The sequence below is a fragment of the Mandrillus leucophaeus genome, unplaced genomic scaffold (assembly GCF_000951045.1).
Source record: "Mandrillus leucophaeus isolate KB7577 unplaced genomic scaffold, Mleu.le_1.0 Scaffold834, whole genome shotgun sequence".
In the NCBI taxonomy this organism is placed as follows: domain Eukaryota; kingdom Metazoa; phylum Chordata; class Mammalia; order Primates; family Cercopithecidae; genus Mandrillus; species Mandrillus leucophaeus.
The window spans coordinates 1,696,837-1,722,416 of NW_012109075.1; the positions used below are offsets into that span (position 1 = coordinate 1,696,837).

The 25,580-nt window shown below is 37.1% G+C and overlaps 1 protein-coding gene across 1 annotated transcript in view; it reads left to right on the forward strand.

Moving 5' to 3' along the window:
- Window positions 1–25,580, forward strand: part of IL1RAPL2 (interleukin 1 receptor accessory protein-like 2) — a 1,250,305-nt gene that overhangs the window by 1,172,297 nt on the left and 52,428 nt on the right. Inside the window, exon 7 of the mRNA XM_011968259.1 lies at window positions 12,282–12,411. Coding sequence (XP_011823649.1) covers window positions 12,282–12,411 — 130 coding nt within the window. The remainder of the gene's footprint in view (window positions 1–12,281; window positions 12,412–25,580) is intronic.

Here is a 25,580-nt window from a genome sequence, read left to right on the forward strand (position 1 = left end):
TAAGCTAGCAAGGCTGAGTGACTAGAGTATAGGGCAGTCAAGGACACTCATAGGAAAGGCAAGAACAATGATGGAGTTAGGAATCCATTCCTAGAAGGATGGCTGGCTCAGTTTTACAAGAGTAGTAATGTAAAGACCCAGAGCTGGAGAGTACATGGCTCAAGGAATTGGGGATAAAGCCCTGGAGGATACAAGAAACCTCACCAACTTTGTGAATTACATTCAAGCCATTCCTGCATAAGACTCAGAAGCCAGCTTTTCTTGTGAGCAATGATGGGTCTTTACTTTTTTAAATTATGCCCTTCAGCAGAGGCAGCAACAAAGATGACTTTTTTATTATGATATTGCTAACTACAATAATTAGCTTCAATATCCTTTATTTTCTGTCATTTATGTAACCTTCTATCTTCAAATAACAGAACAAAAATATTCAAACTTATTAAATGGCATATAACTGCTATACTCTCCCATAGTGGATATATTGAACTCATTTCCTTCTCTCTTCAGGAACTTATGGACATGGAGAAAGAAAGATTATATACAATTCAAGATAAAATCCAAATCTCAAGCAAAAAGAGATGGTGACAATCGTAGATTGGTATCACCTGAACACAGCACTCTGACTGATTTCCACAGGCATATAAACATTGAGGTTCCTTTCTCCCATTTTGTTGTTGAGTCTGCCTTGCAAGAATTTTTGAAAAGGCAACTCAGATCAGTTTGGCTCCTCTTCCCTTTCCTTTCTCCCTCCTCCCTCTTTAAAAGGGTTAGCAAATGAAGGAGAAAACTTGAAATTCAGGGCAATTATTTATTATTTGTACCCTGGTTCATTCCAAAATGGATTGGTGAAGACTGGCAAAGATACATTTAATGCTGCAAGAGAAAACCAATTTAAAAATAAGAAAAATTAGAGAACTTGAACTAAGCTTTTGAGAATCAAACAAGTACTACTGAGCACAACCATATGCCTTGCAGCACGCTAGTTGCTCTAAGGAAATGAGAGTGAAATATAAGATACGGTTTCCATCCTTAAAGACTGTAATATTTATTTGGGAAGAGGAGGCAAACACCTGAGAAATGCAGTATGGAAGAGTGGTTAGGATCTTTGGCTCTAGAGTCTAGCTGTCTGGTTTTAAATCTCTCCCACTTACAATGTTTGTGGCTTCAAACAAGTTAACTTCTTTCTACTTTTCTTTGCTCACTTGTAAACTGAGAACAATAATACCTTACTCCCTGGGTTTCTGTGATGATTAATTTGGTCAGAATATATTAAGTACTTAGCTTATTTTGTTGTAATAATTATATAAAGCAGAGCACAGCTAAACTTTTAACTTCCTATGACATATATAAAAATGGGATTCAGAGAAAGCAGAGTGTGCATTAAGGAAGTCAGGGATGGCTTCATGGTATAGGTGGCACTTGAGCTATATTTTGATGGATGATGCTTTAAGTGAACAAAAGTGGAGGGTAAAGGCATGCAAATCATATAGGCTACAAAATAGAGTATAATGAATCGCAAGACCAGAGGGATTTGTCGTCAAAGGAAATTAATAGTCTAAAAGAACTCTTATAATACTTCAGAAAATCAATACTGTGACATGAATCTGATCAGTAATATGTAGACAGCTTTGGGTTTCATTTTCTCAACTAGGCGTTAAACCTTGATATTTCCATTTTCTAAAGGATTAAAGGATCCTTGTGGGATTATTTTGAACATCATTTCTGGAGTCACGGTGTGCAGACAGCCAACAAGATTTATCAAAGTGAATGGGACCTACATTAAAACCACAGACACATATTTGTTTATTTTTTGAAGATATTTTTTAAAACTTTCCACAGCTGTGTTTTAAATCTCACTATAATGTCCAGAAAACACATCAGTATTTTCTTCAGTCACCATATAATACCTGGATCAATCTTCAGGTATACAATAAGAATTGTCATGTTTGTGTTGATTCATTTTTTTTCCAAACTTGAACAGCAGGATTTAACTAGCAAGTCATTCCTAGTACCAAAAGTTGTGATCTTATTAGTAAGGGATTCATAAGTACGTTTGACGATACAGAAGTTGAGAAAGTGAAAAAGATTTCTGTTTCCAATCAGATGTTCTCAAATGACAAAGGTGACCTCTTTTTTTCAGGAAGTAATGGTTACTGTGTGTTCTAGTTTTACTACTCTCTTGTCTAGCTGCTAGAATAGATCTAACTTTATAAGCTTTAACACTTAATTCCATGTAGTGTAGAGCCAAGTAAATAACTTTTGAAACAAATGAAAATAACAACTTTATGAATTTAATATGGACTTAAACCATTTTGCAATTGATATGATCGTATAGGTTGGCTACTCTACAAACCTAGATTTCTAAATCAATATGAGAATTTTTAGTTTTTTTCCTTCACCTAACAAAATATAAAGAATCATGTGTATTTAATTTTGAACTACTAATTCATTCCAAATGAGTTATTTTGCAAGTATATGCACATTTGAATACACACATACAGCATATTTGCTTGCTTCAACTCTCCTGACATCTCAATTTGCTGAGTATAATTTGGACTTGCTAGTATAGTGAGTTAATATTCCAAGGATTTTGTCTTTTCCATGGGGAGCTTTTAAAAATTCCTTTGTCAAGCTGAGATATGAAAAACACTGGGTCAAAGAAAGCAGGGTCATAAGCCAAGATCAGCAGAGCCAACAGAAGCAGCCAGGGTCAGGTTAGGTGGAGAGAACCTAGGGTTCAAGGCAAGGTAGGGTTCATAGGCAGGAAACCCACTGCGAAGTAAACAGAGAAGTTAAGGGATACACAGGAACTGGGATTCCAGGCACAGAAAGCAAGCTGATTCAGGCCAAAAACCAAATGGCCAAGGGACCTTGACGCTAAAGTTAAAAGCTGCCTGAGGCACAGAGACTTACATGCTTTTTATTTTGCAGAAGAAACTAATGACTGGCACCTCGAGAGCTAGGACTAAAAGTGACATAGTTCATCCCACTTGGAAAATTCTAACACTCTAGGCCAGCTACAAAATATGAGAATATCAGACCTGAAAGACTCCTTAAAGATTCTCTCAGTTGATCCTATAATTTTTAGAAGAAGAAACTGTGGCTTATTAGAGGAATGGACTTGTCAAAAAAAATCAAAGCAATGTAGTGGAAGGGCTGGGGCTATAACTTTGATGTCCTGACACTAGTACTCTTTCCATGAAATGTCTTTGCCTTGCCTACATTTGGTACCCTTAAATGTGAGATACGACTGAGAAAACTAGGATCTTATGACTCTGAGCCACACTCCCTGTCCTAAGGAAATGAAAAAGGAAAAAATAAGCAAAGTTAATCGGTGGAATATGTAGTAACAATGGGGGTTTTATTCATTCAACCTATATAAAATTCAGTAACAGAAACTTCTACTGGGATTGGGACAACTTAGTGACACAACTGTGTAAGTCCTATAACTCTAAACAAGTCCTCATCCAGTGGACTTTGTACCTCTTATCTGATTGAGTCAATTGTACACCAAAACAACAACAACAATAACAACAACAACAATACTCGTTTAACCAAGAAAACAGTGCTCTGTCTCATCTTACTTTGAGGTCTGCTGCTGTGTTACTTCCCTCTAGCATAGGCAAATAACTATGAACATATTCCCCACCATCCCCAAGAAACATTACCTGGCTTCACACATACATTCTTTGAAACCAGAAATAGTAGAAAGTTTATGGGTCTCAGTCTCTCTTTGTCTATCTCTCTTTCTCTCTCCCAAATCATTATTCTATTCTAAGGTTACTCAAGTATTTTCTCCCGGTCAACTTTTCATCTCCTTTGTATCTTACTGGAAGAAATAAATTCTTTCTTCCTTCCTTTAGCTTCATAATAGCTTTATCTCAACTATAATTTAGAATTTACCTCTGTGACTGTTTCATTTAATTTAGAAATGATGGGGAGAGGGCTATTCTTTAGAATAAAGAATTTAAAATGGCTTTATAAAATCACTTTGAAATGTTGAACTGCTTTTTTTTTTTTTTTTTTTTTTTTTTTTTTTTTTTAGTAGATTAAACACCATACTACATATTGGAAGACATTAATTTCTGAAAAACAACATCAAAGCTGGTTCATAATTTGACTTCAGAAAAGTCAGTTAATTCCTATCTGAGCCTGTTTCTAAATCTCAATGATTCATTCAGTTTGAGATAATAATCTCAGAGAAAGAAAGGACCTTGGTATTTTTACCAGTACAATATTGGCTGCAAGTGGGTACTTGATATATTGGATGACTGATAGAAAAGGCCAGTGTGAGGAATGATGAACTACCTCATGATTAAATTACACAGAGATATACATAGAAATATATATATATATATTTATATACATATGCATGTGTATATATATACACACACATACATATACATATATAGATATATGTAAATATATAGGAATTTTATTTTCAAAATAAGAGAATATATGTTTCTCTCCCTCTCAGTCAAGCTACACCCGGGGATCACTGGCTTTCAGCTTCTTCCTTCTTAACATATGGAACAGATGATACGTACTGTAAGAAAAACTATTAATGGGTCTCTTAGTCCATTTTCTACTGCTATAACAGAATACAACAGAGTGGGCAATAAAGAAAAAGATTTATTTGGCTCACAGTTCTGGAGACTGAGAAATCTGAGATGGCACCAACATCTAGTGAGGGTCATCCTGTAATAGAAGGCATCACATAGCAATAATATGAGTGTGCAAGTCAGAGAGATGAAATCCAGTTGAATTCTTCCTTTTACTAGGAGTACACACACTATCTCTCTCTCTCAATAATGGCGCTAATCCTGTGATAATGGCATTAATTGATTCATGACAGCAGAGCCCTCAGGACCTAATCACCTCTTAAAGATCCTGCCTCTCAACACTGTTACATTGGCAATTGAATTTCAACATGAGCTTTAGAGGAGACTTTCTGCTCTTGGTGCCTCAAAACTTATATCCTTCTCACAATGCAAAATACATTCCTTCCATACCAATAGCCCCAAAGTCTTAACTCATTACAACATAATCTCAAAAGTCTAAAGTCTGAAGTCTTATCTAAATCAGACATAGGTGAGACTTAAGCTATGATGCATCCTGGGGCAAATTCCTCCATATGTGAACCTGTGAAACTAAAGAAGGTATCTGCTTCCAAAATAAATAGTGGGACAGGTATAAAATAGATATTCCCATACCAAAATGGATAACTGGTTTCAAGTAAGTCCAAAACCCAAAATGGAATACAACATTAAATCTTAAAGCTGGAGAATAATTTGCTTTGCCTCCCTGTCCCATATGCTGGGTACACTGGGGTATGTGGTTAGATCCCCAAACCCTGTGGCAGCCCTAACCCTGTGGCTTTGCTGGACTCAGTCTACTCAGCAATTCTCACAGATTGTAGTCTCATGCCTGTAGCTTTCTGAGGCTGGTGTTATATGCTTGTGGCCCTACAGTTCTGGGGTCTCTGAGGTGACCCCACTCCTACAACCACACTAGGCATTCCCCCAGTGCAAACTGTCTGCGGTAGCTCTAGCCCTGTGGCTTGTTTTACCCTAGGGCCCAAGGCTATCAACAGCATCCATGCACACACAACTCTTGCATTTTGCAAGCATGCAGACATAATTCCACCAAGGCTTATAGATTGTATCTTCCATTTTGGCAAGTCTAGCTGCATCTGGGTCCTCTTGAGCCATGACTGGGTGGCTGAGGGGTGCTACACTGGGATTCAGGGAGAAGAGTCCTAAGGTGGCCCTGAGTAATGAACCTGTGTCAGTTCATTCTCACACAGCTATAAAGACACTAACTGAGACTGGGTTATTTATAATGGAAAGAGGTTTAATTGACTCACAGTTCTGCATGGCTGGGGAGGCCTCAGGAAACTAACAATTATGATGGAAGGTGAAGGGAAAGCAAGGCACGTCTTACATGTTGGCAGGAGATAGAGAGCACACAGTGGAAACTGCCATTTTTAAAACCATCAGATCTCATGAAAACTCCCTCATTATCATGAGAATAGCATGGGGAAAACTGCCCCCATGATCCAATCACCTCCCACCTGGTCCCTCCCTTTCAACATGTGGTGATGCCTTCCCAACAGCCCCCGAAAGTCTTAACTCATTCCAGCATTAACTCAAAAGTTCAAGCCCAAAGTCTCATCTGAGACAAGTCAGCTCTGTTCCACCTATGAGCCTGTAAAATCAAAAGCAAGTTAGTTACTTCCAAGATACAATGGGGGTACAGGCATTGGGTAAATGTTTCCATTCCAAATGAGAGAAGTTGGCCAAAACAAAGAAGCCACAGGCCCCAGGCAAGTCTGAAACCTGGCCAGGCCATCATTAAATCTTAAAGCTCTAAAATCTCCTTTGACTCCATGTCTCATATCCAGAGCATGCTATTACAAGGGGTGGGCTCCCATGGCCTTGGGCAGCTCTGCCCCTGTGGATCTGCAAGGTACAGCCCCTGTGGCTGTTTGCATGGGCTGGTGTTGAGTGCTTGCTGCTTTTCAGGTTCATGATGCAAGATGCCAGTGGATCTACATTTCTGGGGTCTGGAGGATGGTGGTCCTCTTCTCACAGATCCACTAGGTAGTGGCCCAGTGGGGACTCTCCTTCCAGGCTCTGACCCCACAGTTCCCTTCCACATTGCCCTAGCAGAGGTTCTCCATGAGGGTTCCACTCCTGCAGCAGACTTCTACCTGGACATCCAGGCATTTCCATACATCCTGTGAAATCTAGGTGGAGGGTCCCAAAGCTCAATTCTTGTATTCTGTGCACTTGCAGGCCCAACACCATGTGGAAGCCACCAAGGCTTGGGGCTTGCACACTGTGACGCATTTTAAAACCATCAGATCTCATGAGACATCCTTCACTGTCATGAGAACAGCATGGGGGAAACTACCCCCATGATCCAATCATCCCCCACCAGGTGCATCCCTGGATACATGGCAATTACAATTTGTGATGAGATTTGGGTGGAGTCACAGCGAAACCATATCAGAGCCCATGGAGGATACCCCAGGCCTCTTACCTCAAACCATTCTGCCCTGCTAGAGTCCCTGAGCTTGTGATGGGAGAGGCTGTCTCAGAGATCTTCAAAATACCTTTGGGGTCTTTTGTCCCTTGTCTTGACGGATAGCACCTGGCTTGTTTCTATGCATATTAATTCCTTTAACAAATGGTTGATTGGCCACACCTTTGGTATTCTCTTCTAAAGATGCCTTTTCACTCTTTATCTTGCCAGCTTGCAAATTTTCAAAATTTTTCTATTCTGCTTCCCTTTTAAGTATTAATTCCATCTTTAAGCCATCTCTTTGCTCTCACATGTCCCTATATGCAATGAAAAGTAGCCATACAGTAGCCTGAATACCTTGCTGCTTTGATATTTCTTGTACCAGATGCCCTAGTGTATCACTTTAAAGCTCTGTATTCCATAAGCCCTGGACAGAGACACAATTTAATCACCTTCTTTGCCACTTTATAACAAGGATGGCCTTTACTCCAGTTTTCAGTACCTTGTTTCTCATTTCTTTCTGATACCTCATCACAGTTGCCTTTACTGTCCATGTTCCTACCAGCATTCTGGTCATAACCCCTTAAGTAATCTCTAAGAAGATCAAACTTTCCCTACAGCTCTTCTCTTCTCCTGAGCCCTTGCCAGAATTCTCTTTATGGTCTGTCCACATCAGTACAGGATTTTTCTAGCCTTTTCCTCCAAATTCCTTTAGCCTCTGCTCATTACCCAGTTCCAAAGCCACTCCCACATCTTCAGATATTTGTTAGCAACAATCCCACTCTCAGTACCAATTTTTCTATCTTAGTCCATTTTCTGCTGCTGTAACAGAAGACCACAGATGGTGAAATTTGTAAGGAAAAGAGATTTATTTGGCTCTCAGTTCTAGATGCTGAGAAGTTCAAGAGCATCAGCACCTGTTGGCATTAGGTGAGGGTCATCCCATGGCAGAAGGCACACATATGAGACAGAGAGAGGAAATCCAGCTCAACTCATCCTTTTCTCAGAAGCCCACTCTCACAAAAACTAACCCAGTTCTACAATAACATTACTCCATTCATAAGGGCAAAGCCCTCATGACATAATTATCTTCCAAAGGTCTTAATTCTCAATGCTGTTACATTGTCAATTGGATTTCAATAGGAGTTTTGGAGGGGACATTCAAACCATAACAATTAAATATGCCTCATATACAAGTTATGACTTTACCCCTTAACTCTCATTCAAAAAGAAGTATACTGGATTGCATATGTGTAAGAGTGACATTAATATAATGATGACTTCAACTCTCCTGTAAATTTTTAAATAATTAATTCATAAACTGCATTATTAGCAACAGTCTTCTTAAAATATGTCTTACAACTGAAAGTAACATGCTCCAGTGTTCCATGTGTTCTGACACTGGCCTGCTAGACTGGAGCATGTGATTCAGGGCATTCTCACAAATACAGATAAAAGATTTGTGCCCTAATTGTGAATTATCTTAAGGAAGAAAAAAACTTCTTGAAAGGTGAAGCTACAAAGTTAAACACATAAAGCACAGCAGGAAGGTGATTGGTTTTCACATTGGCATCACAACTATCCATTCTTCTTTTTATCTTATTTTGAAAGGCCAAATCAAAATGTGGGCCCAGGGAAGAAAGGATACGTTAACAGTAACATTAATATAAACTCTATGTTTAACTCCTTGGTAAGACTGGTGAAATTAAAATTAACCTGATTACGTAAGACAAAGATACACAATTTATAGATTTTTGTGGTAGAATTTCAGGCACCTAGTCAATAAGGTAGAATGAATTGATATGGTAAAGATCACCTCTTGTTCTAACTACAGAGAAATGCTGGTCAACATAAGGCAAAGAATTTACATGCTTAGCCCAACTGGAAAGCAAGTAAGGGAAATTCTCAGGCTTTAGTGATAAATAGGGAGATCAAAGTAAGAGAAAGAAGTATAAATTGAAATTGAAGATCTCCTGGAGATATCAAAACCAAATGTAGACATTCAGGGTATAAGGGCTTGAGTTCAGGATCTATGTGAAGTATGGAGTTAGAACACATCCCAGCAAAAATCTAGAAAACTGAATGATTTATAAACCCTGAAATCTATGAAATGGGGCCTAGAAAACTCTGCTTATTGATTCAGGAAAGTGTACAGAAAATTCACATTCAGTCCAGGGCCATATCTATGAATCCAATGAAACATTTAAGAGAAACTGGAACTCTAAACCTGTACCGAGCATGGGTGTGGACTCTAAATTCACATAACTCATAAATGGCACAAACCCCCAAGCAAAGAAATTGACAGAAAAACTGGTTCCAAACCAGTGAAACTTGTAGGGCCTTGGTAGAGGCAACCTTGGAACTTCTCTAAGGGAATTCCTCTATAACCCTCAGCATCTGGGACTACCACAGAAAACAATCCTTGCTGTAAATGAAAATACAGAAATGAAATTATAAACTTCATAAGAAAATTAACCACCTTGATGGTGCTTCCCTTGACACAATGGAAAAAAACTGCATACCAAGAAGCAGAGATAATAGGACAATATGAAGGAGACTTTAAAAGAGGTTGAAAATTGTTTAAAGAGAAAAACAGAATGGAAAAAATTGTTTGTCAAGAAAAGGGCAGTGATGGCTATCTGTGGCCTTTACAAAAATATGCAGCCCATTAAAGGGTGGGGAGCAGAGTTAGATGAAAGTATTGAAGATGAAACTGTTGCCTTTGAGAAATTTTTAGAAAATCCTGGTAGAAGAGGAGATTAAGATAAGTGGTGAAAATAAAAAAAGATTTTATCTTTTCACCCTCACCTACAATTCTTTCACATCAGATAATTTGGTCTGTTTCTTTTAAAGTGTTTCTAACAGCAATGGTATGGATTTGAAATGCAAATATAATCTGTTATCCAATTCATCAAAAGAAGTCACTCATATAACTGAAGAATGAGTGAAATTCTGATATTCGTCTGTTGGTTTATTTCCACTTTTGTCATTAATGTTCATGAACATATTGACTAATACGCATATTGGAACTACACTTGTTTTTCATTTGCAAACATAGGTTCCACAAAAATCAGTGAAAGCACTCTGTGAGAATCAATTGAGTACATGGAATTTACCATAACATATTGTGTTTTGTTATTATTTATGTATTTTATAAACGCTGTGACATCCTTCATATCCACAAAATTTGTAAACTTATGTATTTACATGCATATTATTTCCAGAAAGCCAGTTTTAAATATTCACCAATATACCACTGATGTATATCTTCATTATTTATAAATGGTAGGACTTATAAGATGTGGCTCCTACTCCTCTCCAATTGCCACTCCCTTCTTAAATCCCCCCATCTACCCACCAGACACAGACACACAGAGGCACACAAACTCTACTACCATCACAACGTCATCACATTTTGATTTACCTCGCAGTTTTGTTTGGAAAAGTTTTGGCTCTAAAATCCAATAAAACTCAATGATACATAGATGTTTGAACTCTTTCCCCAGAGACTTTCCTGAACACATTGATAATTTGAGTTTATTCATTTCAAGATGTGTCCAGCAAATACAGGGCTGTAAAATTTAAGACTGTTGAGATTTCTAGATTTTTAAGATCTCTGAGCAGCCTTCTCACAATGCAGATGTTCACAGAGCTCTCTGATAAGAGAAATTGGGGAATTATAGCGCAACGAGAGCCAATCCACTGCATGTATGCCACTTTGCAAGAAGCTTCACTTACTTTATTACATAGCACTGAGGCAGCACCTCACAAAGTTCTCTTTATTTTGATAGTCTTCAACCTACTTTAGATGCAAACATAAGTTGGCTGTCTCTACTAACAGGTCACATAGTAACATAGGAATTACTCTGAAAATGCCTGGAGGCAAAACCGTACAGCAGCAAATAGATAAAATGTTAGATAAGAGTTTGTGCCTAAGCCAGATTTTAGAAATCCCTTGAAACATTATGTTTCAGGTTATTTGCCCAATAAATGCAGAGATCCCTTTCATGCCTTTTAGAAGAGGAGGTGCCCATCCCCTGGCACACATTGAGTCCCTGTATCAGGCATAAGAGCTGATCACTTTGGGACTCTCCTCAGAGTATTACATATGATGTTTGGATGGTTTTCCTGTTTTCAACCATTGACAAGAGGCTTCAGGATATTTATTCAGCATTTGTAGAAACTAGACTGCTGAAATATCTGTCTCTTGTGTTTATTTGACAAGAATCTGTTTAATGGGAGAGTAAAAACATTCCTTCCAGGAGAAATTGCAGCAATTGTCAGTACCTATGTGTAGTGCCAAGAAAAGAGCAGTCATTTTTTGATAGACCACCTCAAGGAGGCCCCATTTTACACAGTGCCTTCATTCTGACTTCTTGTTCTATCCAGGCTCCCAGCCACTTGGGTGCTTCCCACTCACACTGAAGTGAATCTTCCCATTCAGTCACCAAACTCAAATACCACTCTTTTTTGGCAACCCCAGACAGACATACCCAGAAATAATGCATTACCAGCTATCTAGATATTAATATTTCTTAATCCAGTCAATTTGATGTCTAAAAATAACCATTATAGTTTATATTACCTAATTTTTCTTAAAACATGTAAAAATCAGAATAAACAAATTTCCATGTAATTTTAATAACAGTGGAGAGTATATTATGATATGTCTTCTCACCAACCAAAAATTAACTTATACTTTTGATTAATGTTAGCTTCAAGGGTAAGTTCAAGTTAGCAGTGCTTAATATTCTCAAAAATAAAGAAAAAAGATAGTCTTTTCATTTGTTTTTTTCATATTATAAGAAGGAGGCAGTAAAAATAAACAGTTTTAAAACCTGAGTAACAAACAGCTTTGGGAACACAGGGAGACCCTGTGTGGTCCCAACTACTTGGGAGGCTGAGGTGGGAGGATCACTTGAGCCAGGGAGGTCAAGGCTGCAGTGAGCTGTGGTTGCGCCACTGCACTCCAGCCTGGGTGACACAGCCAGACCCCGTCTCAAAAACAAACAAACAAACAAACAGAAAACTGAGTAACTTTATTTTCTCACTTTTGATTATACTTTGAATTTAAGACTTTTCTAGAAACTCTCATAATTATTTAAAATTTTTCTCAGGTACAATGATAAGATGACTAGAAAAATAGTTGAAAATTGGGTCACCTCTGAGTTTTCCTTTGGATGTTAAATGGTCGCTTCCTGTCTCCCACTGATAATCAGGAGTCATTTGCTCATTTATTTTTCTCTCATTCTCAGGTAAGCCTCTGAACATTCCCTGCAAAGCATTCTTCGGATTCAGTGGAGAGTCTGGGCCAATGATCTACTGGATGAAAGGAGAAAAGTTTATTGAAGAACTGGCAGGTCACATTAGAGAAGGTGAAATAAGGTAGAGAGCTTGAATTGCTTATCTTTTTTTGCTGTCTTTGCAGTTATGTAATGAAACATACTACAAGGGATTCTGCTCAGGATTTTAATTGCAACTCCAAATCATTCCATTGTCTAAAAGCTGATGTTATGGAGAAACCAAGGATGACTGCCTTAAGAAATGCCAATGTGCAAGCTTCTAACATAAGTAGATTTTTCTCCCATTTAAAGATTTTGTCACCAGGGTATAATGCCCCTCCAAAAGCTACCTAAGCAAATTTCTTTGAGTTTCTAAAGCTAAAACCACTGGTACTCCAACAGTCACAGCAAAGGTCCAGTCTTTGAAGGTGACTCCTCAGACCACTGTGCAAATTGTTCATTTTCCACCTGGGAACAGACAACTTCATATGTCATAAGTGTAAAGATGCAGTGGCAATGGTAAGCTGGTGCTCAGCCAAAATAACTGTTGACTCTTGTTGAATAGTGTTTATTTTTTCCCAATATCTAATACTTATCCTGAAAATACTGATCCTTCAATTTAGTACATGTTTAGACCTCTTTTCACTCTCCTGTTACGCAAATACCTCCCTTGTTTTGTAGATATCAATCTATTGGTTTTCTAATTCTATTTAGTACTTTCTCATTTGTACAAGAAAGATATAAAAATATAGGTAACCTTTCCTGACTCACTTAGTTTATGAGGTTTCTCTTTGGTTTCAGAGATGATGATGTGTAATGTATGTTCCTGATTCTGATAGGAATTGGGATTCTTCCCTCTTCACTCCCATTAAGAATCATGCAGTGGAAATTAATCTAAAATTTTAGTACAATTAATGTTAAAATTTATTTCTTCAGTTTTCTTATTGAATATGCAGCAGCACAAATGAGACAAGTATGCTTTGTATTATATACTATGTTTAAATATTATTTATAATTACTCTCATGACAATTTCTCTCTATGTGTCCGCCCAATAACTCTTCTCTAGGGGTTCATAACTTTGAAGGTCTGTGAACCCCTTAAGAGTCTATGCAAAATATTGACTATAGGAGCATATTTATAGGCAAAATACACATGAAAAGGTGTTTGACATGTTTAGTAATCAAGGAAATGTAAACCAAAACCACATGATACCACTTTATACTCACTAGGATGCACTAGGATGGCTATAATTTAAAATGTCAAATTATAGGGTGAGCACAGTGACTCAGGCCTATAATCCCAGCACTTTGGGAGGCCAAAGTGGGTGGATTTCTTGAGCTCAAGAGTTCGAGACTAACCTGAGCAATATGAAAAAACCCTGTCTCTCCCCCATTCCCCACCAAGAAAAAAAAAAAAAGATATATATATGTACAAATCTTAGCCAGGCATGGTGGTATATGCCTGTAGTCCCAGCTACTTGCTACCTGGGAGGCTGAGGTAGGCGGATCACTTGAGCCCAGGATGTTGAGGTTGCAGTGAGTCATGATTGCTCTACTACACTGTAGCCTGGGTGACAGAGCTATACCTTGTCTCAGAAAAAAAAAAGTCAGATTATAACAAATGTTGGTAAAGATATGAAGAAATGGGAAACCTCATACACTGCTGGTAGGAATAGCCCTCCTAGGGATATAAACAAAGTAAATTAACACATGTGTCTACAAAAAACTTGTCCATGAATGTTCATAGCAGCATTGCTCATAATAGACAAAAATGAAAACAACCTAAATGTCTATCAACTAAGGAATGAATAAATAAAATGTGATACATTCATACAGTTGAATATTATTTAACCATAAAAAACGAAATACTGACATATACTGCAACATGAATGAACCTTGAAAATGTTCTCAGTGTAAGAAGCCAGAAACAAACAAACAAAATAAACACATACTATATGATTCAATGTATATAAAATATCCACAATAAGCAACTTTATAGAAACAGAAAGTAGATTACTGGGTGCTTAGGGTCAGTGGGGAGGAATGGAATATAGATGTGATAGCTAAAGTCTATGGTTGTGTTTTTGTATGTGTGATAGAATACAACATAACATAAAATTCATCATTTTAAAATTCACAATTTAATGGCATTCAGTACATTCAGAATTCATACAACCACCACCACTTTCTAGTTCCAGAACATTTTCATCACTCTAAAAGGAAACGTTATACCCATTAAGCAGTCTCGGGCTTCTTTATAAGATAATGCCTGTAATCCCAGCACTTTGGGAGGCCGAGACGGGCGGATCACGAGGTCAGGAGATCGAGACCATCCTGGCTAACACAGTGAAACCCCGTCTCTACTAAAAAATACAAAAAACTAGCCGGGCGAGGTGGCTGTAGTCCCAGCTACTCAGGAGGCTGAGGCAGGAGAATAGCGTAAACCCGGGAGGTGGAGCTTGCAGTGAGCCGAGATCCAGCCACTGCACTCCAGCCTGGGTAACAGGGTGAGACTCCGTCTCAAAAAAAAAAAAAAAAAAAGATAATGAAAATATTATAAAATTGACCATAATGATAATTTCATGTCTGTGAATATTCTAGAAAACGAGGAATTGTTTACTTTTAATGGGTAGATTACATGGCATATAAATTTTATCTCAATAAAGCGGTTTTTCTTAAAAAAAAAAAAAAAAAAAAACCCTTGAAATTAATTGCCTGATACAGAACAGATTTTCAGAAATAAATAATGGGTATATTACAAATGATTCTAAAGTATTAATTGCCATTTATACTTTGAAGTTTCTAATTAGTAACACTTTATTAGGGAATTTTAACTTAATATTTATTTGAAATCAATACAACTGAATTCATTTTAAATTGTTATAGAAGATACATGTTTAGGATTACTGTCAATGTATCTATGTATAAAAGACCTTAAGGGTCACTTTTCATTCTACAGAACAAGAAACTGGTCCCCAGATGGATGTGTGATAGGTACACTAGTACATAGTAGCAGAAGTTCCATCACCAAAAAGCTCAGACATGTTTTGTGATCAAGGGTACTAATTATACGAGCCTAAGATAATAATCTCCCTTTTTGTATGTGTGGCTGCATATAACTTTTAAAATAAACAGCTTTATCAGAGTATAATTGACATATAATAAATCACACAGTTTAAAGTGTGCAATTTCTAAGGGCAGACTGATATGTATACACCTGTGAAACCATCACCACAATGAAGATAACATATTAATCACCCCCATGTTTCCTGGTGTACCTTTGAAATCCCTCCCTCCTGCCCATCTCCAACAACAGGGATCTTCCTATCACTATAAATCTGTCTGCCTTGTCTAGAATTTTATATAAGCAGAATCATACAATAGGCGCTTGTTTTTTTCTGGATTATTTCATGTAGCAAAATTATTTTGAGATTTATCCCAGCTTGTTATATGTGTCAATAGTTCATACCATTTTTATTGCCAAATAGTATTCCATTATATGATTATACAGAAATTATTCTTCTCTTCACCTGTTGATGGACATTCAGGTTGTTTCCAATTAGAACAATTATGAAAAAATCTGCTAAGAACGTTCATATACATATCTTTGTATGCACATATATTTTCTTTTCTCTTGCCTGAATAGCTAGACATGGCTTGCTTGAATTGTATAGTAGACATATAATTAATTTTTAGTTTATTCTTTAAATAAAATTTAAATCATTTTTAAACAAACTTTTTTTTTAGAATAATTTTTGATTTATAGGAAAATCATGAGGATAGTATATAGAGTTCCTATATACCCGATACCCCGTTTCCCCAATTATCGACATTGGGGACTGCTCCATGTCTAGGTATCCAGGCAGGAGAAAAGGAAATATATGTGTATACAAAGACATGTATACGAATGGTCATAGCAGCTTTCTTCATAATAGTCCAAATTGGAAACAATCCAATGTCCATCAACAGGTGAATAGATGAGCAAATTGTTGTATAGTCATATAATGGAATATACTTGGCAATAAAAAAGGAATGGGCCAGGAGCGGTGGCTCATGCCTGTAATTCCAGCACTTTGGGAGGCCGAAGTGGGTGGGTCATGAGGTCAGGAGTTTGAGACCAGCCTGGCCAAGATGGTGAAACCCGGTCTCTACTAAAAATACAAAAATTATCTAGGCGTGGTGGCAGGCGCCTGTAATCCCACCTACTCAAGAGGCTGAGGCAGAGAATTGCTAGAACCCAGAGGTGGAGGTTGCAGTGCATTGAGATCTCGCCACTGCACTCCATCCTGGGTGACAGAGCAAGACTCCGTTTCAAAAACAAAAGGAATGAACTGCTGACACATATGACATATATATGTATATATATATATACACACACACATATATACACATATATATATATACACACACACACATATATATATAAAGTGTACTAATTCAAAATGAATCAGGCTAGGTGCAGTGGCTCACGACTGTAATCCCAGCACCTTGGGAGGCCGAGGTGGGTGGATCACCTGAGGTCAGGAGTTCGAGACCAGCCTGGCCAACATGGTGAAACCCCGTCTCTGCTAAAAATACAAAAATTAGCTGGGCATGGTGGCGGTGGTGACAGGCACCTGTAATCCCAGCTACTCGGGAGGCTAAGACAGGATAATTGCTTGAACCCAGGAGGCAGGGGTTACAGTGAGCTGAGATCATGCCATTGCACTACAGCCCAGGTGATAAGAGTGAAACTCCATCTCAAAAAAAAAAAAAAAAAAAAAAGAATCAAAATTAATACATTGTTATTAACTAAAGACATTTCTTTACACATCTTTCTTTAGTTTTTGTCTACTGTCCTTTTTGTTCTGCAGGATTATTTAGCTTTTTAAGAATCCATCTAACTGTATTCCAAACTGGTTATACCATTTTACAAAAGAAAAGGGAGACACTGCTGCTGTCTCCGGCAGCAAATGATTAGAGTTGGTGGGAGACAAAACATATATACATGAATTGGATAAATCCTGAACAAGCCACCATATTAGCGGCCAAATGAGTCAACCAGCTAGGAAATGCTATATAGGAAGACAACCTTTCAGAACTTGCACAATGACATTGTTTAACTGATTTTGTTACATCCTCGTTCTCCACCAACTCCCCCAGGAAAATAACTATATTAGCAGTGACGGAAAGTTACAGGACATTTATTTTGAAAATTTTACAAGACCCCACTAGCTAACTAAAGTCACCTTCACAGAAGTGCCAACAAAAAGGCAGAAATTCCCAGCCAACATAAATATAGAGTCACTCATTTTGTAATATAGTCACGAGTAGCCTAATGATGGGGATGATGTTGTATGTAATACATTATTAGGTGATTTCATTATTGTGCAAACATCAAGTGTACATATACAAACCTAGATTATAGCCTACTACACACCTAATCTATATGGTATAGCCTATTGCTCCTAGGCTACAAACCTGTACAGCATATTATTGTACTGAATACTGTAGGCAACTGTAACACAATAGTATTTGTGTATCTAAACATATCTAAACAAAGAAAAGGTACAGTAAAAATACAGTGTTATAATCTTACGGGGCTACCTTTGTATGTGCAAGACATCATTGACTAAAATGTCATCATTCCACTTTCACATGTCTTGTGTGAACTGTGATCTATTTGGAAGTTTGTGTGGTTTCTAGAATTCTTTCAGTCTATAGCCATTTATGCTAATACAGGAACTAATTAATTATGTCTTCTAGCCTCCAAAGTCCTTGAAACAAAGCATACAAGATTTTATACAGCACAGCAAATTGGAACAAATCCAGCATTTTAATAGAAAAAAAATTGCTAATCATACTATTAAGGTGAAGCAAGAGAAGATTCACATTTTTTCATAACCCATATACTTTCTCTATAAGGAAGAGTTCTGATGGCAGAATACTGAGAATTTTTAATTAGGGGATTCCTCTCAAAGGCATTTCTGGAAACAAAATTTATTTCTGGATGCATGGCCCTTGTTCAGTGCTGTCTCTGTCTGTACAGGACACTGCTAAAAAATACCTTATACTAGGTAATTTATAAACAACAGAAATGTATTAGTCAAAGTTCTGGAGGCTGGGAAGTCAAGATCAAGATGCCTGCAGATCCAGTGTCTGGAAAGGGCCTGTGATGGCTGGGGTAGCCCTGAAAATCTCTAGAATTCCTTCTTCTATTTTCTTGATGAATAGCCTCTGGCTTCCTTATATCTATACTAATCTTATCAAATGTTTTCTTGGCCACACTCTTCGTGTTCTCTATTTAACACACTTTTTCATTCTTTGCAACATGGCTGGGCTGAGAATGTCCCAAATCTTTAAATTTTGCTTCCCTTTTGATTATAAATTTCATCTTTAATTCATTTTTTTCTCTCATTTTACTGTAGGCAATCAAGAGAAGCCATGCCACACCCTCAATACTTTGCTTAGCGATTTCTTTCACTAAATATCCTATCACACCACTCACAAGTTCTACCTTCCACAGAGCACTAGGACATGAAGAAAATTCGTACAAGTTCTTTGCCACTTTATAACAAGGATGGCTTTCACTTCAGTTTTTAATAACTTGTTTCTCCTGTAAGTCTGAGCCCATATAAAAATGACCTTTACTGTCCATATTTCTATCAATATTCTGATCATGACCACTTAAGTAATCACTAAGGAGACTGAAACTTTCTCTACAGTTCTCCTCTTCTATTGAACCCTCACCAGAATTTCTCCTTACAGTTAGTTCATGTTGATATAGGCTTTTCCTAGCTGGCTCCTCCAAATTATTCCAGCCTCTGTTCATTACGAAGTTGCAAAGCCATTCCACATTTTTTTTAACCAGAGCACCCCACTGTCAGCACCAATTTTTGTCTTAATCCATTTGGGATTCCATAACAATATACCTTAAATGGGTAATTTATAAACAACAAAAATTTGTTGCCCACAGTTCTGGAGGCTGGGAAGTCCAAGATCAATATGCCGGCAGATTAAGTGTCTGGTGAGGGCCTGTTCCTCGTGAATGGAGCCTCCTGTGTGTGCTCACATGGCAACAAGGGCAAGGGAACTAATTCATGCTTCTTTTATAAGGGCACTAATCCCATTCATGAGGAGGGGAGCCTTCATGATTTAATCACTTCTCAAAGGCCCCAACTCTTAATACTATCACAATGGATATTAGGTGACAGCATATGATTTTTGGGAGATCACAAACATTTAGACCATAGCAAGGGCAATGCTTTGGGCCCATTTAAAAATTGAATCATAGCTCTTATGTTGTCCACACATTTCAAAATTGCATTGTCTAATATAACCAAGCGGTGATGATGTAAATAAATAGCTCTCAGGCAGTTGACTTGTGGAGAAACTTCCCCAGAGGCACTGGATCTGGCAGGAGGACTAGCCCCTCTGCCTAGGTTCTCAATTTCCTGTGTAGCAGCCGGATCCTAGAAATATGTGTTACAACTTTTCATTTCTTAGTTTGCCACAGAAGAATAGAGGACTTAAAATGACACCCAGTAAAAAAAACCTTAGATATTTACTGAGGGCTTGATGAGATAATGTCACTAGGACTTCAGTAAGTATAACGTCTGTACTCAGCATTTCCCCTGCAGCTTGAATAGCATTTTGGATCAAATCCTGTCTAAGATTTTGGAGTTCTCATTTGTTTGCTCTCTGGGTCAGTTTCACCACTGTGGTCCCTAGCCTCTCCTGATTTTCAGCCCATTGCCAAAGCACTTAGACCCCACTTTGGGCATACAGATTCCCCTTTATCTCCCTTTAAGCAGAGATTGGCACAGTTCTCCTATGCCTCTGATGTTGCTAAGAGACTAAGCCACAAGGAAATCTGAACCCAAATGTGGCAACCATTCACAACTGCTAGTCTATCCCACACAACTGCATCACAACCCTTTCACTAACTCCAGAAGATATAATTTATAGAGATGGTAAAATAATTTTATGTGTGCAATAACATAAGATATAATTGTACAAGTTTGGTTATTTATTTCTACGATTTTAAAATCATTCCAACAATCTGCTCTCTGCCAAGCTCTACCATGTTTATTCAGAGAAGTCAAATAATTATTTTGAGGAAACCTAGTAGGAATCATAAGGGGAAGACTTCTTACTTTCTGTCCTTCTGTTAAAGCTTAATGGGAACTGCTGCAAAGGAGGATCAGAGAATACCTGCAAAGTGTCCTTTGGGGATAATGATTCTAGGAAGGCCACCTCAGTCCTGTACTACTACAGAATTTCCTTCTTATCAATCTTACAAGAAGCTTGAGAATTTTGTTTTAAAGAATTTGCTAGTGAGGCATGTATTCTACATATCTAATTTAAAAAGTCAGAAAAATTGAACCAGTCCTATTAAACAAGAAATAATAGTATTTTAGATTGCCTACAGGGTTACGCATTGCATCTAATTGTCAAAAAGGACTACATGAATTTCAAGACAATTGCTTTGTCCCAACAGAGAGTCATTTTCAATTATAAATCTCACTTTACAAATAGCCCTATCAATACCTAATGTTTTCTTCCTCAGGCAATACTATAAAACAGTTTACCAAATCTTTTCTAATTCTTGGCCTGAAAAACATATTCAATTTATCTTAATGTTTTCAGAAAAGCTTATTAAAATGCAAATAATTTTATTTACCTTCAGTTCCTGAAAGGCTGTGAGATGAATATGGTCTTTGCTTGTTTGTTTTAGTTTTGGTTTCTTCACTGCTGCTTTTTACCACTTTCTGGTCTTCTGTTTCATTCCTTTACCTTAACATCCTCTCCTTGCATGAGTGAAATGCTCTAATAAAGGAGGGAATATAATATAGGCATGAAAACTTTTATTCTTAAAATAAGATGAGTCTATCTTAAAGACCAAAACTAACCTAGTAATGACCCACAAGACACAAGAGCTATGATTCAACTTTTTAAAAGCTTTTTAAAAAGCAATATGAAGCTGTGAATATGTTGTTTGTCCCTAAAATACAGAGGAAATAATTGGAGTCCCAGGCAGCCCTAGTGAAAATGATGAGGTATATTTTGGCAACTTCTCACACAATTTTTAATGTCTTGAAGGACCCCACATGTCCTTGGTGTTCCCAAAGTCGAGGTTCAAAAAGTATTTTCCTTTCTTCCACTCTCAGCTTAACCCACTGGAAGAAGAAATACAGACCAATCACCTTGCTTTAATTTAAATAGATTTCAAATCTCATCACACCTGTATATGAATGTATACATTATAAACAGCATAGTTTTACCTAGGGCCGTCCTTAATTTCTAGTTAACTAAAGGTACGTTTTTGAAGGAGTGGTGAATACTATTCATGATTCCAGGGTTGGTCTTAGCCTTGATCTATGCATAAAATACTACAAGTCTACCTAAAACATGTTTGTTGTTTCTCTTCATTTATTGAGCAGACTTTAGATGCTCAGTCCCAACTATGTTATGTTGGGTTGTAAGCTACTCTAGACAAAAACCTATAATTAGTAAATAATAATAATAATCCCAGTTCATCCTTTTATAGTACACTGCATATTGCAAAAGCATTTCACATCTTAAAACATATTGGATAACCATAATAACCATCTGAGATACATAGTATTAGCTTTATTTTGCAGATAAAGAAACTGAAGTTTAGAGACTGAGGAAGAGCTGCTACCCTTTAGTGATTGAGAGTTCCTGTAGGACTAGACTGAATTCATCAAAGCTAGCAAGAATCCTCAATTGTCCAGAATGTTTTGTTGTACTCCACATTTAGATTATAAAAAGTCAAAATCTGTCTGGGACTGAAAGAGTGAAAATCGGTGTGGACTGAGAATAAGCAGCCCTGCTATTAATCAGGCTTGGAAGACAGACAGATAAAGCCAGCTGCAAAGTTAGCAGAAAATACTGTTTCTCCCAAGGTCATGCAGCAGTTGTAAAATGCCATAACGACCCCCTTCTCCTTTGAGTGACTACTGCTTTCTTACCAGTGATGCCCCAAACCTGCTTTGCTGCTTACATTTATTACCAGGGATACCCAACTGCTAAGCTATCCTTGCCCCATAAGAGAACCTAGTCCATAGTTAACCACCATTTCTTCCAATCCTGCCTCAGAAACTCCAACCAATTCAGGATTTACCCCTGCTTCCCTAAGACCTCATCAGAATCTTTCAGTGTAAATGTAAACATTACAAAACTTTCTTCCTTCCTTCAATCAAGGATTAATCCGTAGTTCCTCTAGAATGCCCCTCCCTCAATGCATTGAGCCAATAAATCTGATTTTGTCAGACTCTGGGCATGATGCTGGACTTTGACTGATAATGCTTTAATTGGGAGTGGGGGGGTGGGGAAACAAATAACACCAAGAAAGAGATCTTGTTTAATTGAACATTTTAATTTTTTAAAACATACCTCCCATCCTTAATTTTATCAATCATCATTCCTGGACAATGATTACTCATACTCAGGATAATGACACAGAAACTCTGCAAGATACCTAGCCATCAAAAGAAGACTCAGAATAGTTCAAGGGACCATTTACGATGAATGGAAATTGGTCTTAGACATTTTACAATTATTTACCTCAATTAAGATACCAACAGGACTTTCTATTTAAATTTCAGGTGAACAGAAAATTCAATTAGCCAGAATTTCCATCCCTGAACAATTCCATTAACTAAGATTTCACTAAAATTTCATTGCATTTGTGTTTTTTTATCTGAATGTTATGTTATCATTCCCTTCAGCATTGCTTATTTTACTTATGATCTTTAGGATAGCAGGGAACACCTACATGTAAATATTAGTACAATGTCTGGTAGAGCAGATTGCTGCTTACAAATAAGTACTTTTTGATAATGAGGACAGCAGAAGTATGAGTAGTGATATTGATGATATGGGCAGACACTGAAGAGTATAAACTCTCTGGTGGCAGTTTAACATCTTTATAAAACATCCAAAGTACCAAGTCCCCTGGAAGAAACTGGAAAGTAATTTGGAATCTCCCTGCTAATAAAATATTTACTTTTTTACTTTCTCCTTTCACTGCCTTAGTTAAATTTATTAGAGGAAGTCAGTAATGAGTAATAATGCACAATAGTTTGAGATAATATTTGTTTATTAATACTTCCCAGCTTACCACAATGCCAGGCACATATAACTTTTAAAACATCTGTTTAATGGCATTGAATTGTACTAAAATGCATTAACATAGTGTCTTTCTAGCATTACACACACACACTGTAATTTTTAGAGCAGATTTAAGTTCACAGCAAAATTGAGTGGAAAGTACAGAGTTCCCATATTACCCCCAAGACTCCCCTCACCATCAATATCCAGCACCACAGTGGTGCATTTGTTGTATTCTATGAACCTACGTTGACACATCCTGATCACCCAACGTCTGTGGTTTACATTTAGAGTTCACTCCTAGTGTTGTACAATCTATGGGTTTCAACGGATGTATGATGACATGTATCCACCATTACAGTATCCTACAGATGAGTTTCACTGCCCTAAAAATCTTCTGTGTTCCACTTTATTTATCTCTCCCACTCCCAAAACTCCTGGCAACTCCTTATCTTTTTACTGTCTCTGAAATGTTGTCTTTTCCAAAATTTCATATAGTTGAAACCACACAGTATATAGCCTTTTCAGAGTGGCTTCTTTCACTTAGTAATATACATTTAAGGTTCCTACATGTCTTTTCATGACATATTACTTTAAAAAATGCATTCATTTATTCAACGTGCCTTTATTAAGTTTTCTTGATGCTACCAGCACCGTGCTAGTTGCTGATGATACGAAAATTAAGGCTCCAGCACACCCTAAACAAGTATTTCCAGTAAAACACCTTTTGAAGAAGCAAAGGAGATTTATTTATTTAATAAGCTTTATTTTTCACAATAGCTTTAGGGTTACAAAGAAGTTAACAGATAAGAAGATACATTTTTTTTGAAGAGTTGAGCAGAAAGTACAGAGAACTCTCATATAGCCCCTTTGCCCCTCCTCCCAGTTTCCTATTTTGTTAATGTCTTGACTTACTGCGGCACATTTATTGCAATCAATGAAACACTATACATTATTATTAAAGTCCACAGTTTACATTAGAGTTCATTCTTTGTGTTATACAGTTCTATGGTTTTTGACAAATGTAAAATATCATGTATCCACCATTACTGTATCATACAGAATAGTGTCACCGTCCTAAATATCCCAGAGTTCTGCCTATTCATCTCTCCCTTTCACCTCTAAAACTCTTGGTAACCAATGATCTTTTTACTGTCTTTATAGTTTTGCCTTTTCCAAAATGTCATACATTTGGAATCCTACAGTATGTAGCCTTTTCAGTCTAACTTCTTTCACTTAGTATATGCATTTAAGGTTTTTCCATGTAGTTCTGTGGCTTGATGGTTAATTTCTTTTTATCAGTGAATAATATTTTATTGTCTGGATGTACCACAGTTGTTTACCTATTCACCTGTTGATTGACATATTGGTTATTTCCAAGTTTTGGCAATTATGAATGAAGCTGCTATAAACACTTGTGTGCAAGTTTTTGCGTAGATATAAAAAGTATGATTAATGCATTGTAAGACAATGTTTAGCTTTTAAGTAACTGCCAAAATATCTTTCAAAGTGGCTGTAACATTTTGCATTCCCACCAGCAATGGATGAGAATTTCTATTGCTTCACATCTTTGCCAAAATTTGATGTTGTCAGTAATATCGGGTTTCAGTCATACTAATAGGTGTGTAGTGTATGTCATTGTCTAAATTTAAAATTCCCTAATGACATATGACATTGAGCATATATTCAGATGCTTATTTGTTATCTGTGTATCTTCTTTGATTAGGTGTCTGTTCAGAACTTTTGACCATTTTTAAATTGGGTTGTTAGTTTTTTTATGGTTGAGTTTTAAGAGGTTTTAGGGAATTCCATATATAATTTTCTTAATTGGTATATGTTTTGCATATATTTTCTCCCATTTTATGGCTTATCTATTTATTCTTTTAACTGTTTTTCACAAAACAGATGTTTTTAATTTTAATAAAGTCCAACTTATCAATTGTTTCTTTCATGGACTACATTTTTGTGTTGTGTCTAATATTTTATCACCAAACACACAAATGAGGAAGAGAAAGAACACAAATATTACCAGTACAGAAAACAGAAAACCACCAAACCACAATATAGACAAAGGAAGGAAGGAAGGAAGGAAGGAAGGAAGGAAGGAAGGAAGGAAGGAAGGAAGGAAGGAAGGAAATACAAAATAATCAGAAAGTA